At 45.1% G+C, this 17,027-nt stretch overlaps 1 protein-coding gene across 1 annotated transcript; it reads right to left on the reverse strand.

Annotated features, from left to right (window-relative positions):
• Positions 1-628: 628 nt before the first annotated feature.
• On the reverse strand, positions 629-16,132 carry prima1 (proline rich membrane anchor 1). The gene is made up of 4 exons (XM_079573263.1): positions 15,816-16,132; positions 14,570-14,711; positions 7,277-7,409; positions 629-2,403 (listed from the first exon to the last, which is right to left on the reverse strand). Exons 1-4 carry the CDS (start codon positions 16,119-16,121, stop codon positions 2,304-2,306), a joined length of 681 nt encoding a protein of 226 aa, XP_079429389.1. The 5' UTR covers positions 16,122-16,132; the 3' UTR covers positions 629-2,303.
• Positions 16,133-17,027: the final 895 nt, after the last annotated feature.

The following is a 17,027-nucleotide window of genomic DNA, read 5'->3' on the forward strand; positions in this document are numbered from 1 at the left end:
TTATAGTCCGCCAAAAAAATATCTGAAAAGAGTGCAAAAATAATGATTTTGAAACTTCCTTCCCCCTAGTATGACACATTGCTCCAACAGGAAAAAATAAAAAGTTTATACAAAACTAGTTTCAATTTAATACAAATCTACTTTAGAAAACTGTATTGAGAAGAGAATTGTGTTAATTTTAGAAATGCTTATATCAAAACCAAATTATTATTACTATGTATTGATCCATTTGGAAAACAATTGCACTGTTAGCAAATGGTACTAGCGTCTTTGTTAGCCTGTCAACATAGCTTTTCCTTGGCAGTCCTGGGCCTCATGTCTTCTGTCTAAATGTTTGCAAATAGAAATGAGCAGAAAGGAGCTCTCTGATTGGTTGCTTGATAAAAACTTTCCAAAAGGAGGCCCTGAACAGCCACGGAGAAGCTAATTGAAGCGGCTAATTCCTGATAACCCCTGATCCCAGATGTGCAACCTGGAATAAACAGACTCAAGAAAGTCTGACCAGTCAGTTGACCGTTGACCTGCTGTAGGCAAACGGACACTGAAATCGAGCATGAAATATTATCATAAACTAGATTACTCACAGAACACGGTTCAATGGTTCATTCAGTCACTTTTTATGTACAGCTTTATTTACATCTGAAAACTCAGCAACAAAGTCAACTTATGCACATTGCTTTCACGTGTTTGGTATAATGCATAAATTGAGCACTACTGATTGCCATATATACATTAATGGCTTGCTCCATCAACATGACGACATTGACTTAATTCTAAACGGTTGCACATTGTTTCAGCTTTACTATGTAGAAACAAACTGTATGCTCTGTTACACTGTACATGAATTAACAGTCCAGAAGGCAGATATTTAAATAGCAATATTTACATTCATGCATCCATATCTCTCTCATAGGTACATGGCGGGGTATACGGTTAGCTAATACCTGTGCAATTTAGATGCAAGCATGAGTTTCCAAATGGTCGTTAATTTAGCCAAATCTATGTTTTTACAGACAACCGTGGTGAGCCCACTCTCACGGCGGACACTCTTCAGCATGCACACCCACAGACAGACAGACAGACAGACAGACAGACAGACAGACAGACAGACAGACAGACAGACAGACAGACAGACAGACAGACAGACAGACAGACAGACAGACAGACAGACAGACAGACAGACAGACAGACAGACAGCAGTTTGATGTAGAGGCGGTGCTCCCATGTGGACAGCCGCGGATCTGTGGCACGGGACGCCGGCTCAGGCCTGACTTAGAGTAACCCGATCTATCGGCTGAACCTCGCAAGGTCAAACTCGGGCTCAAGTCCCCAGTTTTTCTATCAGCAATGGGCCGAGCCTTTCTGACACGCAGACAGAAGAAAGGAAAAAGATTGTCACATCCAAACAATAGGTGGCTGAAGGCATGTAGCTGACCCCAAGATTAAACGAGAACCGCTGGCGATGGCACACTGGAGATCATTCACACAGAGCACACCGACATCTCAGGACAAGCACAGCAGAGAGCGATCGGCCTCCACAGACCGACAGCAGCCTTAAAGCATCGGGACATAACACATGGATCATATAGTCTATCAATGATTCACTTAAAAAAAACAGCTATCAAGAGATCAAATCTTTAAATAAATCTTTTCAAGTGCGGATAATGTACAAGACAGATCTTCTCCTCAAAGTAAAAAAATAAAGATAGATAGGTAAATAAATACATGAATGGCTGAAGTATTTTACAGTTAGCCCCGGCCCACAGCTCCTCTTCACCATATCCGATCATTTCTTTAGATTGCATAGTCAGATGAACCGTGTATTAGGGCGAAGCAGGCCTGTCCGAGACCTGTCTCAGAAGTGCAGAACAGAAGATGGACAGTGGCTTATAAAAAGGTTGCATGTATGTAAAAAGTGCATGCATGTTTGTCGACGGCGCTCCGGCTGGGCCCAGGGGACTGCAGCCTTGTCTCTTCCTCAGCTGCTGACGTCGAAACAGCCTGGATCTGCAGCAGACTGGCACACAGTCTCTCCAGTCTGCAGCCAACCAGCCTGTCAGCCACACACACTGTTACCACCAACACAATGTTCAGCCTGCTGGGCCTCTCTCCATGTACATCTTTGTTTCATTCACTTCATCTCTCCCGCCGTCTGTCGCAGCTTCTCTTATAGCCGAATGCTGTCGTTTTCTGGGCAACATGCCAAGCAAAGAGGAAAGGGTCCAGCCCTGATGACTGGGGCTGAGGCGGGACTGTTTTTGGGGGTGAGGTGAGATGATAAGTCAGTTGTCCCAGGACGTAGTCTATACCACAGTGTTGTTGGTGCCCATGGCCTTCTTGTTGCGGATGCTCATGGCGTACTCCCCCCGGCTGGTCCCGTTCTCTTCCTTGCGGAGTGGTTTTCTGTGGAGACACGGTGTGATACAGTGAAATGAATTTCCACGCAGCAGTGTTTTGACGTCCTATTTGCCCTCGTCTAAAGGCCAGCCCATTAACTGGACTTTGTGACTGGTAACCTTTAGGCCCGTCTGATTTCTCTCTCTGACTGGACATCGCCATCCTTTCTAATAAGCTCGCCATTCAAAGGTCATTTTGCACAGAAAACATGAAGGAGACATGGGAAAGAGATGGGAAACTAGCAAGTGCCTGGTGTATTCAGTTCATACGTGGAATGAATGTGTAACTTTAATCGCTTTATTCGGGCTGTGATTATAAAACTAAGATGTTTTTAGTAAAGAAGTTCATATTCACTGTTTCACAAATGCTGAAGCTCCTGTCCATGTTTGGAATGTGCACTCAACTCAATCTTAATTTGAAAACAAAACTAGCTAGCAAAAATCGCTTTTACCCCAAATCTGTTCATGTCTTGTCATCGTCACAACGATATGTGACATGCTACTACTGCTGCTGTGTGTAAAGCCATTCTCCTGTGGCTGGATGCAGTATCGGTGAAAGCAAGTCTTTATGCACTCAGAGTATTATGTTTGTCCAGTGTACTGTGGTTGTGGCGACCCCCTCTCTTGCTCCCCTTATGTAACTCGCAGACACATCTCAATACAGTGGGTACAGTCATTGTCCGCTCGGCCTGTACAGTGCTTCAGCGGCGCAGGAGCCTTGAGCGACATCTTAGCTCGGTGTCTCTGAAAGCTCCACTGGCCGCTCCGGCCCTGGCCACTCTCCAGTGAGTCCGGGCCAAAGCTTTTTGTGAGCTCACGGAAGGAGCGGGAAAGGAGAGTCACTGAAATCAGGTCTGTCTGTTACACAATCCCAGGTGAATTTGGGGCTGTAGGTACAGGGTGCACACTGAGGGACAAGTCATTAAATGCCACGTTTGCTAATGCACATACCTACGTTAGCTCTTGTGATTGGAAATCAACTTGAACTCACAGAACTATAGAGCTATGCTTGCAGACAGACTAGTGTGTGTGTGTGTGTGTGTGTAAATAAGTCTGTCGATGATAAAGACTGTGCTTTGTAAGATTTAAGCCTCCAAACAACTAAATGATTAAACATTCTTTTCACTAGTTCACGCTCATAGTGGAACATTTGTTCGAAGACTAAGTCCTACACACAAAGCTAAAATTAAATGCAAATCTTTTGACAGTCCTGCCATGTCAGATTTACATTGGATTACATTACTATTGGATAACACTTTTAACCAGCCTTTAGTGACTTGTTGTCGTCCTGTGACTCCTGAAGTCTTCAGATGTGGATTATTGTTGCTCCACTCACTGCGTTTCTGCCTCAACACCTGTAAAGCAATCAGCTCCCTGCTGTCAGACTTCAAAATGGCTGCCTCTGAGCTTTCTGGCTCTTCACAAATCCTGCCCAGTGGATCTGCAACTTTCATCTGCCACCAAAGTTGTTTCAATCACAAAGTATGATTGATACAACGGTGGACAAAGCCTTTTTCTGAAATGTCTTGACCAAAAAGGCTTTTTGCTGTATTTTTTTGCAATCATTCCAGTTAGACACTCTTTGGAGATGGAGAAGTCTCATTTCTGTTTTTCTTTAAATCAGCGTCCAATCATGAAACATACACACAACGGTTTAATTATTTCCCGTCACACAGCTCCCTCAAGGCTTACATTGACACATAAAAGACTGCACGTCTCTATCACTTTCCTTTCTAAAGTTATGTCCAAAAGTCTGCCATGTTTTAGATGGCAGGGGAATAGACCACCTATGCCCAGGGCTGGCCCTGACACCAAGCAATATGACTTGGAGATACTACAGACTGTACTCTGACTTTTAACAATCAAAATGTTCACGGCTTTATAAAATTTAAATATCATTTCATTTGTAGAGACTTAAAAATACAAATCCATCTTTTTATTATTATATTATTGCTGATGGTCTGTTTACAGGTCTTATAAAATCAGCAGCCAGGGTCAAAATGTGAAAAGTGCCATTAGGTCACTGGAGCGTTGCAATAACAATACGTCAGTCATATAGTGCACAGTGATTGTTTGTGGTGAGTAATATGTCGGTTTAATTACCTGAAGTGGCCAAAGGTGCTATGAGCGAATGGCTGGAGCTGTAAACGGACTGACTAAGGCGTCCCAGAGGAGCTGTTGTGCTGAGGGTGCAAGAGTCTTAAGTCTGCTCACTATCGTAGACCTTTTCCACAAGGACCAGTGTGGCCCGGCTCGCAAGTGCCCCACTCTGACCCGCTCAGCTCAAGTGCTTTTCACTAACAGAATAAGAGGGTGGAGTCCTTGTGCCATAACATCACAGACTGGTGTGCTAAGTCAAAAGCAAGTGTATTACTGCAGTAAAATATTAAAACTACATTATAACAATATTTGATGAGTGTTTTGGAGAGCTGTCTTCACTGAGTCGAGCCAAGCAGGTTTATTTTGAGAGTGGCTGGACCACCACATATGATTACACGACCATCTGCTGCAGGGGATTCTGGGATATACCTTTGTGTGGGTATGGTTGTACTGTTAAAGATGTGTCAGGAAAGTGTTGGAGAAGTGACTGTGTTGATATGCGTTACATAAGGCGGCGGTGGCTGCTTTATTTGGATGATTTGAAGGGGTCAGGTTCATTGGGATTCTGAGCAGGCGTCGTTCTGACACATGTCACAAAGGAGCTGGAAGGTGCTGTTTACTCTCTCTGAGAGCCTCAGTCAGTCCAGTTGAGCGGAGACTGGCCGCCGCTCCGGGCCAGCACACAGGGCAGCGGACCTCTACCCGGCCCTTCAATAATAGATGGCATGCTGTTGACACATGGCAGGTGGCAACACAACACTTCACAGGTGGGATGAATATTTCATAAGAAAGCTGTGCAATCACAGCGCACACTCCTGTTTGAAGTTTGGGAATGGATCACGCTGAAATTGGGACATGTGTTGAGCTGTTTACAATTACTCCAGCCATCTGTGAATGTGTGTAGCATGATGTGGTTCAAAGAGGAAGTGTTTAAAACACTGACGGAAATTTAGATGATGCTAGTTTAGATTAAAAAAACAAAATGAGCCAAAGATAGTGAATATGAATCATTGATCATATTATGCACTGGGTGTTTTGGCTAGGGTTGGCTGCCGTCGGACTGCACTGCTGTGAGGTATTATGTGATGTGGACGTGTGCACAGTGTCTGTAACGAAGCGTGGAGCGTCATTAGTAAATTGGTTGGAGTTGTGTTTGTTTTGGTTCTTGGAGCCCTGACAGGCTGGACAGAAGCATCATGCCTTTTGCTGTAGATGGCACAGCAACACAGACTGGCGGCGCGAGTGTGAACGCTGAGCTCTGCTTACACACACGCCTCCCTGGTGCGCTGCACTTTGAATGCAATTGTGTGGAAGTGTTTTTTTCTCTTGACAGATGAGTGGCAGACACAGATTATAAAGAATAACAAAAGGCCAGGAGGGCTGGAGCCTGCAGTGCGAGGTCCTCAGCTGTCTGCAGCTCAGCTTTGGCCTGCTGCCAGTTCATTTTCATTGGGAAAGCCCAGAGCATGAGGGGCTGGAGCCTATATATAACCAGTGCACTTTCTCACTGACAAACCCTCTCTTTCATTGTTATTGACTCCGCCGCTCAATTACCGCCTGTGCTTGCTTAGCTGGACAGCATTTCACGCGCTTTTTGCTGTGCTGGGTGTCCTCCCCTTCCGCTGCACAGTCGGGACCGTTAGAGGATCCATGACAGATTTAAAGAGTGACATTTTCCCTGGCCCACTCCCATTGGCTGGTGACTAATGGACGCCTAATCAGACAGTCTGAACCTCCTCATTCACAGAGAAGGGCAGCGCAGCCGGGCACAGTCTCTGTCTCCAGCCCGCAGAGCTTCAGGACACGACCCGCTGCATGTATAAAAGATGTGGCCTGCCACTGAATGACTGTGCAAATTAATTCATAAATAATGACTTGGGTTCGGGGCGAGAGCCTGTATTGCAACAACACTTTCTACCAGGGCTGCATTAAAAAGGTGCCCCTTGGCTAAGCAGGGGCTGGAGCATTGCCATAATGAATCCCTCAGCCAACCAGCCATTACTTCCACTGCCTGACTTTGCCTATTTGTTGTAGAAAGCAGAGAAGGAGTCCCGCTGAGGAAAGCCATATCTGGCAGACCCAACGCAGTGCCATAAATATAATAAGGTATCATACTAAATGTATTGAAGGGCCCATAAATAAAGGCTGGAAGTGGCCCGGTTAAACTCCGCAGTGGCTCCACACGGCTGAATGACCGCTTCTGTTTATGCCATATTTCATCAAGTGTGTAAATATGCCAGAGTGATGTATGTATGTGGATGGCTGAGTGCGCAGGCTCCGCTCAGCGCAGTCCTGCAGTCACTGTTTGCTAAACGACAGCGGCCATAACACATGTGTCACAGTCAATGTGTGCGACGTGGTGCCAACTGACAACTGGCTCTGGGAAACCAAATCTCCGACAGTGTTTTCTGACAACCTGAATGACAGTCTTTTGCTTTTATATCCGTTTTTTTTTTCCTGCATTTGATTCTACGTATTTTCGTCTTGTTTCAGGTCCAGCTTTAATACATACGGCTTCTCTTTTGACGTTTACAGCCTCGTCCATTAGCAGACCTCTGACCTGGCAGCGACCTGACAGGGTGAGGACAGGGTGAGGACAGGGTCAGCGCTGTCTCCCAGACACCGGTCCCCCCCGTACAGCGTCCCACGGGCCAAATTACACATGACGTGCTAGACAAGCTGTCCCCGAGGGCTCCTCTTTCAAACCCTCCTTCTCCTCGTCATATTTCAGGCCCGGCGGCGCTCTGGGCGGACGCGTGTGTGTGTGTGCAGGGGCTCACCTCTTGATGGCCTTGTAGCAGATGATGATGGCCGACAGGAGGAACACCACGGAGGCACAGCCCACCGTTCCCAGCACTATAAAGTCCATCTCTGACCACCAGGGACGGACTAAGGGCACCACTGGCACCGCCACTGGAAACACAGCACACAAGGACACCAATGCATGTTTACAGTTGCTTCCATATTCGTTGTGACATTTATTGCTTCGCTTCCCAGTTGGACGTGAAAGATGTGACGACCACACTGCACATAAGGGCCATGCGCAAGTTTTATCCTAGGAATTTGGGTTTCTCCGTCTTCTTATTTCACTTATATTTTAGAAACAGCTGAATATGACTTTTCTCAATGAATTTGTAAAACTGTATAAAAGTGTGATTTACAGTTTATTACAGGCATTATCCCATCACATCAGAAAAAACATTAAAGCGTCACTTTAAAGCCACACTGCAGAACATTCCAGGTTATATGTTGCTAGATCACAAAAGCAACTTATGTGTCATAAAATTCAAAAGATAGACCTTGCCTCCTATGACCCACTACAGTGAAATGCGCATTGAAAAGAGAACTTACGTATTTCCTTAGCTTGAAGAAAAAAATAAGTTATTTGATCAAATTTACTGGGAGAAATGTTTGCAGAGAAATGTGCCTTTAAAGGAATAGGCCACCGTTTTTATATACTAAGATATGTTCTTACCTCACTTTAGTCGAGTTAATATATCCCCGTCTGGTCATTGTCCGCGCGCTCTGTCACGCAAACGGAGCACATACGCAGCCTCTCCCATATGTGACATAGCTCCGAAAAAGCTCACGATAGAAGCTACCAAGCTCTTCCACGTGTTCCCTATTTAAATAAAGTTACGTGAAGTGTTTTCATGCGAAGTATATTTACACAGAAATGTAACGTGTCGATTTTATAAGCAAATAAAAAGGGGGACTATATTGTGAGGCGTAATGATACGAGGAGTAAAACGTCCGCGCAGTAACTCCTAAAGGTTATTGACGGAAGTGAGCGGGGGAAGTCTTTAGGAGTTACTACGCGGACGCTGTGCTCCTCGTATCATTACGCCTCACAATATAGTCCCCCTTTTTATTTGCTTATAAAATCGACACGTTACATTTCTGTGTAAATATACTTCGCATGAAAACACTTCACGTAACTTTATTTAAATAGGGAACACGTGGAAGAGCTTGGTAGCTTCTATCGTGAGCTTTTTCGGAGCTATGTCACATATGGGAGAGGCTGCGTATGTGCTCCGTTTGCGTGACAGAGCGCGCGGACAATGACCAGACGGGGATATATTAACTCGACTAAAGTGAGGTAAGAACATATCTTAGTATATAAAAACGGTGGCCTATTCCTTTAAACAAATCCATGCAATACATGAGGTCTAGTTTCTCATAGCTGATGATTCAACCGTTTCCAGATAGACAACAATGAAGAGGCCCCGTTTGAGGCACAGGGAGCAGAACAAATGGAGACAGATTAAACTTCCAATTGGATCATCAATCCAATAGCTCTGAAAGCAATGCATCACAAAGCAATCTGCTCTGCCCCGAAATATTAGGCAACAAAAAAAGGAAGTAATTACTCCACAGAAGCACTGCAGAAACTGGACGACGCGGCAATGCACAGAACAACAATTATAAATTATTATTAGACTACAAACTGGTGTAATGGACAAGAAATCTCCACTGATCATCTGCTACTGCCATGTTGCAAGGCACTTTCTGAGAATCCCCAGTCTCCTGACCATATAGACAGTTACCCTTCTCACCTCAATTGATTTCCAGACAAATCAGTCCACTCCAATCAAGCACAGCATTTATCCTAATTGGACGAGGATTTACGCTCCACACTGCACGGACTGCTGTGTTTTGCAAATCATGTCGAAAGGCAATTTCTGTTCATCGTACTCATTCAGAGATGCAAGGCAAATCCACCAAAACACAAGCAAGTGGCGCATTGGAGAAGTCTTTTGTTTCACACAATTTTAGGAATGACCTACAATTCTTCTACAGCTGGAACACAAAATGGTCCTCCACATTTAAAAAAGAAAAAAATCCATCACCGGACGCAGAGTGCTTTCATCATGGCGCAATTGACTGGGTAGCATGCCGTCAGCAAAATGTGAAGGCTTTTATTCACTTTCCAAATTTAACAAACTTTGCTGGTTCAAAAGTTGCCCTATTTATATAAAACAGCTCAATTCATCACGTTTAAAGTTTAGTTTTCAACAATACAATGTGAGTTGGACTTCATTTCTCGGGGTCATGTTTGAGAAAGAATTGATGGAATTCCTTCAACAACAGAACGCGGGTAACATTTGCGTTGAGTGGACCTCATTTCAAACCTCCACTTTCTGCTCCCCCGTGGCACTTCACAGGCGAGCTGGCACTATTGCACATCAATTTGTCCATTACATCAGCAGAGAAAGCTGCCTGCGCTCCCTGAAGTGGGAAGTGTCCTTGCCTGTTCAGTAGGTCTTTGGTTCAAAGATATCCAAGCCGACTGCATGAATCATTTAAGGTCCCGTCAGCATTCCTTACACCCGCACTCTTGTCCAGCCCAATTACTCCGGGAGGGGAAAACCTGCTGCTCTTTCCACATTAGATCTGTGGAGTAAGACCACTCGCCAGGAATCTTGTATAACATTAAGTGCATCAGCAACTTCATGCCCGTAATGCACAACAACCCGGTCTCTCCTGCCAACACTGCCCTATAGTAACAATCCGCGTCTAAAGATTGTGCAACACATTTGGTTTACAAGATTTGCTGTGAAGGAATCAGGGGAATTACACGCTTCTAACAAACACGGCTTATTATTTATCTTTTGCAAATATTTACATTGTTAATGGGCTGCTATAAATAACCTAAAGCCCGAAATGGATCAACATTTGCAGCATTAGAGCAGCATTTTGTAAAGCCATTACTGTAATTAAATTAAGGAGTAACAAAACGGGATTACAATGCTAACTGGTGATTAGATTATAATTACTTTATCAAGTAACTCTTTCTAATATTTTAACACATTTTATTAAAAACTACAAAGTTTGCCTGAAAATACGGACATTATTTTGAGTTAATCAAAGAATATTTTGATCCATTGTGGGTTCATTGGGAAACAAGACATTCTCAACTGCAAAAAACTAAATGGGGCAGACCTAAAGGGCTTGGCTTGATGCAGTTTCAAAAGTAGCGAGTAAAAGTAACTAGACTACTTTTAGAAGAAGTAATCAGTAGTCGTGTTTACTTTCATGGAGTAATCCAGTAACACTTCTCCTCACAGAGGCTACTCTAAATTATTTTGGTCATTTTGTTGATGGACAGGGGCTCCACGGTAACGCAGAGGGAACAGGCTTAGCAAACTCAGAGTCAGCTTTTCTTTTTCCAGAGTCCGGACAAACAACGGCAAAGAACTTTGTGAAGGAAACACAAAGACAGGACACAGAACACTCCTGACACCTGTCTCCTCCTGCTCCTATGAAAACACACACTATATGCTTTTTTCTCATGAAAAACTAAGGCAGAGCTACACATTGACTACCCCTGGATTAGGTGGTGAAGACACAGGGGACGACTTCCAGCTCACAGACAGTTTTTCAGACCTTTGGCACATATATAGCTCTCTGTCATTGCCCCACTTTCCATGTTACATTTGCATATTAATCACTTTTAAAAGACTGTTTAAAGAACTGATGTATTAAGTGATGATTAAACAGTGGTAGAATAAATGGAAATGATGTTCCTTATGAGGGAATTATGCATGATGTCTCCGGCGTGTGCAGAGACGCTTTGTTCAGTTAAAAGGGCTAAAGTTGGATTCTCATTTATCCTATTACGCTCTCGTTTTTTTTTAATAACATCCATTTTCTGCCGCATGTCCAGGCGAGGGTTGCAGCGGCAGCAGAGGTGGCCAGAATTCCCCTCCCACGCAAACCACTGAGTGCACGCAGCAAGCCCCGATGTGAGAAAGCCAACAGGACAATATCAGAACACAAAGGAAGAAACAAAACATGCTGGCCCCCACTGGGCCCTGGCTGTGCTTCGAAATTCTGCCCGCAAAGGTCATGAACAGAACTGAGGACGTGAGATTTCACCAGTCTCTGCATCAGGTGGCACAGACTTCACCAGAATTTCAGATTTCACCACCCAAACTCACTCCACTACATTGTCCCTCATGCCTAAGTTATAGCAGCATGTCGGACCGTCCACAGCAGGATGGTGCCACAGTCTGTGGTGCACGCTGTCCACATTGAACCGAGGAGACACAGTTCATTCCTCCTTTAGGATTTTCAGCCTAGTCTTATTAGGTGTCCATACTGTATCGGTCGATCTCTAATAATGTTGTATAATTTTTTCCATATATCAAGTTGAATTATAAAACATGAAATACCAATACCAAGGCTTTTTAAAATGTAAAGTGATACTGTCGCAAAATAGTGTGTCACAAAAGCTGAAAACAAACCGCAATACCACTCGAGCACCTGTATGCCAACATTGTTCTCAACATTATGCACTGGTACATACTTTCAAATTAAGTATCTTGAAGAGGACACAACTTAATGCTTTGCTATCTAAAAACCAACATAATCATGGCTACACTAGTCGTTATTCATTCATTCAGCTCATTCACAGCTGCCCTGGGGTAGACTGATGGAAGCTGCCAGGTTCTCCACCAACCATACACACGCACTTGGTCGAGGAGGTAGAGTAATGTGTATTTACTAGTACAAGTACAAGTAAAAAGTATTGACCAAAATAATGACTCAGGTAAAACTAAAAAAGTACTTGGAGAAAATGTGACTTTGAGGACTGTGAGTAACTGTTGAAGCGAAAGAGTCTGATTTATTTTCAATGACGCCATAAATTGTGGGAGACAAAATATAAAATCATGTGGAGATTGTGATAGTTACAAAGAAACTGCCAAGAAAATGCCAGAAAATACAGAAAAACAAAATAATTATAAACGACAAGGTGCATGAGATTAATTTTATAGATCAAAATTACGCTTTTGCCACTTAAATATTTCCTCCCAGTGAAAAAAGTCACAATAATTTTTACTCAAGTAAGAGTACAGATACATAATCTTACTAGTAGAAGTAAAAAAAAGTATTGTCTCCTCTTAAATGCAAATAGATTATTAAACAATCTGTACACGGGATGCGCTTCCTGCCACTCCACTGCGGCGAATTAAGTGAGCCGGCTCATGGTGGGCTCGCTGTATGATGGATGTCATTATAGTGTGTCCAATTTCTCCTCCGCTGGGACTCACACAGGTGGCTGTTGATGTGCGAGGTCTAATTACCCAGTTAAACCCCCGCCTCGTCTCGTCAGATGGCCCTGGCAGCTCCATCCACTGACCTTGACAGCCAACACGGAAAGGTCTACAACTCTGCACTCAGAGGTAGCTGCATGGTGAGTCAGGGGAAAGAAAGCGCCATTCAAATTGACCAGATGGAAAAAAAAAGAAAAAAAAAACATTGGAACTGATTGATTAAAAACCTTTCCACTGCTGCTGATGAAGTGCTCCTCCCATCTCATAATATGACAGGCTGGTGAGACTTTCTAAAGACTCATAGTAATAGCTCAAAATGGCTGCATCATCAGCAGTCCCTGTCCCGTATATCAGCGCACTGTTCATTAAGGTGCTTGGGACGACATACAAATCATATCAACTGGTGGCAAGTGGCTGGTGAAATATGTTTGCAGATCAACAAGGTATATGCAGACAGAAAAAGTGGAAGAGGGGAAAAGAAAGAAAAGAAATTCCAGCCTTGATGCTAAATAGGCGGGGGCACGATAGCACAGCGGTGAGCGCTCATGCTTCACAGCTAGAAGGTCCCGAGTTCAATTCCCACCTTTCTGTGTGGACTTTACATGTGCGCCCCGTGTCTGCGTAGGTTTCCTCCTAGTACTCCGGTTTCCCCTATTTCCCATGTAAAGCGTTTTGTGACTATGTCTGTGAAAAGCACTACACTAATAAAGTCCTTTCCTTCTCTTTAATGTCTCACTCTTCACCACCTTTTATGCACCTGTCCTATCTGCTAACTTAAATTGGTCTTGCAGGATAAAAACAAACAAGCAAAATCTCTATTTCAGTATTTCAAATTGCCAACACGTTTGTATTGGCACTGGTTTCCATCTCTTCAATAATAGAGTATTACTATAATATTCCTCAACACTCAAAGCCAGTTTTGTATCCGAACAATCTCTGGGGCAGACTGTCAGGAGAACACAGTGTGTCAGGAGCGGAGATCAAACCACCAAACTTTGACTGTGTGGGTGACTGTCTCTACCAACTGAGCTCCTTCCTACAACCGGGTTATGTCTGCTTACGCAGCAAAAACCGAAATAGACAAAGGAGAATGAGAGGGAGCAAAGTCATTTTGGAGACCTTTAACATAGCATTTATGCAGAACTACAATGCAAAACGGTTATATAACTAATGTGCTTTTAACAGTCAACCTTTGTATCTAAGAAAGAGCTCATTTTGCAGACTGGTTGAGGTAGCACTGGGAATATTATGAAGGGTAGTGCTTTAAATATATTACATGCTGTTGTACACCAAACAGCACAACACAGTCTCACTGCCGCTAGCGCAACATCAAAACCAAGTGCCGGGTTCGGTTCATTAGCCTCTTATCACCATCAAATGAAAGCTAATTTAATTAACTCATCTGTGTTTTAATCAGGGGTCCTCCGGGGGAAACCCTCACACACTGATCCACTGAGCCTGGCAGCCCAGTAGGCGAGAATTTCACAGGCACTGGGTCCTCCCCAAGGGCAGAGCCTGCATAAATTAGTCCTACGTTGAGCTGTCACCGTTCTGCTGCCTCCATCAACTCGCCACGCAAACACTGCCCAGAGTAGGAAGTGCTATGGAGGTCTCCCAGGACAGACCCATGTGCTTCACCAGGAATAAGCAGAATGCATCTACATAGCTCGGGCTGTTAATAGCTCCATTAAGCCTCCCAGTTGGGATTCTCACTTTGTCGGAGTTTGCATACATCAGAGTCATTTTAACCCCATGTGTCACATTTTCTCTGTTTTCATCATTCTGTGATAACCGATAAAAAGGAACAGTGATTTATAATTAAATGACATGCATCCATTAGTGCCAGAAAATGTCTTAGCGCTTCAACTACAAAGCCAAAAGCTGAGTGTAACTATAGCCTGGAGTTCAGACTCAAACTGCTACATTTTCACCTCTTACGTGTGAACACCGTGGCAGAAGCCGGACAGGCCCCGGTGTGGAGCAGACAGGTGTGAGCCCAGTGTGAGTTTGCGTTACCTGGGGGAGCCAGTAGCCGTGGCGGGGGCGGTGGAGGCGGCGGTGGAGGGAGAGGAGGGTATCTTCTACAGTGGCACGCCAGCTGGCACTGTTCACTAACTTTCTCCGCCACAGTCTGTGAGCATGACCTCTGGAGTTCTCCCTTATGAAACACACAACAGGACATCGTAAAGCACAGCAAAAACCACCCGGACCCCGCTCCGCTCTCCTCCGCATTCACTTCAAATCGTGTCCTCGCCGTTGATGCGTTGCCAGGACTGCAGCTGATGTTGTTTATAATACATGCAGAATAGTAGCACGTCTGTGGCTCCCTGCAAGAAACCACCCACCAACAGAGTGGGCAGCAGGCCGCCCCGAGGAGTGTGTGCGTGGGCGGACTTGGAAACTCAGGCAGATCACATTACACATGAACCCTGGCAACGCTGTAGCGCGTGTGAACAGCAGCTCACCACTATCTGTAGGCAGGCGAGCAGCGCGGGCCAAAGGTTACAATACTCATCACTAGCATATGCTGCCACAGGGATCCTGATGGGAATGCTGTTCTCATGAAAACACACTCCAGGTTCCCACTACAAAAGACACGAGTGCTTGTCTGCCTCGCTCATGCATACATATCAGTCTGGCTTCTCTTTGAAACAGGTGCCAGTGCTGCTGCTGCTGCTGCTGACTCAATCTGCACACAAACAAAGCGTGGATACTTACAGCAACAAGACTGACATGTCGCCGGGAGCTAATTTTAGTTCCATTTAATGCAACTTTTTTCAATGCTGTAATATAGAACGTATAAGTGCCCAAAAATGTACGTTCACATGACATCTTAACATTCTAAAGAGCCTATTTTCACTACTGAGCTGGAGGAAAGGTAAGAATGGATAGAATGTGGCTTTACAGTCAAAATGTTGCTTCGTGGTTCGGATCTTTGCCATGACTGAGCCGGTCCACCTAAAACAAACACTGCCATAAAGTTTAACATCTTCTGTGTCAGCAGGAATGAACCCACGAAACCACGAACAAAAAAAACTATAAAGTTCAGCTATGGTGCAGATTTTTCCCCTCAGCAACATTTTGGCACCACTTTTCACCGCTGTATCTGCAAGCCCTTTCCTCCCCCCCCCCAGCGAAAGTGAGCGATCAAAGTCCCAGTGTACTTTGAAGCTCATTGCATTGCTTTCTGCCTACTCTTGTGCACTAATTGAACTTGCCAGAGGGGGGGTTTGCGTTGCGTCGCGTCGCGTTGCGTGCTTACCTGGCATGAGAGCAAAAGCAGTGAGAGGAGGCAATGACCGAAGAACAAAGGCCAAAAACTTAAAGTAAATGGCGCCAGATCTTGGACCAGCAGCATTCCTCTTGCGCTGTTCTCGAAGACACTACTAGGCAGCGTTTCCAGCAAATGAATGCAGTCGGCATAGGCTTGAACTGTTCGGGAAATCACCATCCACCCTGTCCACTCCGGCGGCGGTCCTCCTCCTCCTCTTCTCCTCTGTGACGGGCGTCTTCGCAAATAGTTTATGCCACGACCGTGATCATCTTGCGCTCCCGTCGCGGCTAGCATATAGGACAGGTGAGGGCCGAAAGTGTTTTGTGAGGAGGACGTGCGTGCGCGTGTGTGTGCCTGTGTTCTTTTTTTTTTTTTTTTTTTTTTTTTTTTTTTTTAAACGCCAGCAGCCAAAATTCTCACATCTCGGACAAAAAAAAGTAGTTGGGACTTGGGGGAGGGAGTTCTTCAGACGGAGAGACGGAGACGGCGACCCCGGAGATCACGCACGCCGCTATAAACCCACTCCTCCGACGCGCAAAGTGAGGGCGGTGGATGGCCCGTGCCTTACGTGCTCCTGCGCTGCGAGCATGAGTGCGAATGGGCCGTCCAAGTTGAAGAGAACCCGCGGAGAGAGGGAGATCCGTGGGAGTACCGCGCGCAACGAGCACGCATCTCCTTCCACAACTTGTCTCCTCTCTTCTTCTTCTTTCTTTCTTTTCTTTTCTTCTTTTTTGTTTTGTTTAGGCAGAGCGCAGGATGGGCGAGTCCGGAGGGTTAAAAAAACTGGTGCATCCCCTCTGTGTGCGCTGTTCGGTACGGGAGCATCACCATCAGCTCATCCTGTCAGCATCCAACCTTCCGCTCAAAAGGAGGGGAGGAGGAGGAGGAGGGGGGGAAAAAAAGTCCCAAAACACACGGGAGGGGTGGTGGTGGTGGCGGTGGTGCTGCTGCTGCTGCTGCTGCTGCTGATGCCGCTACTGCTTAGCCGCTCTCTATTTTTCTATCTCACACCAGCCTGTAAAGTATAAAGCCTACAATGCGTGGAGGCGAGTGCGTAAAGGATGACGCGTACTAGAGCGGATTCAAGTCAAGTGCGGCGAGGGAAGAAGAGGGAAGAAGAAGAGGAAGAAGAGGGAGAGAGAGAGAGAGAGAGGGAGAGGGAGAGAGAGAGAGTCCAGGCAATAAGACGCCTACCGAGCG

The sequence above is a fragment of the Gobius niger genome (genome assembly GCF_951799975.1).
Source record: "Gobius niger genome assembly, chromosome: 16".
In the NCBI taxonomy this organism is placed as follows: Eukaryota; Metazoa; Chordata; class Actinopteri; order Gobiiformes; family Gobiidae; genus Gobius; species Gobius niger.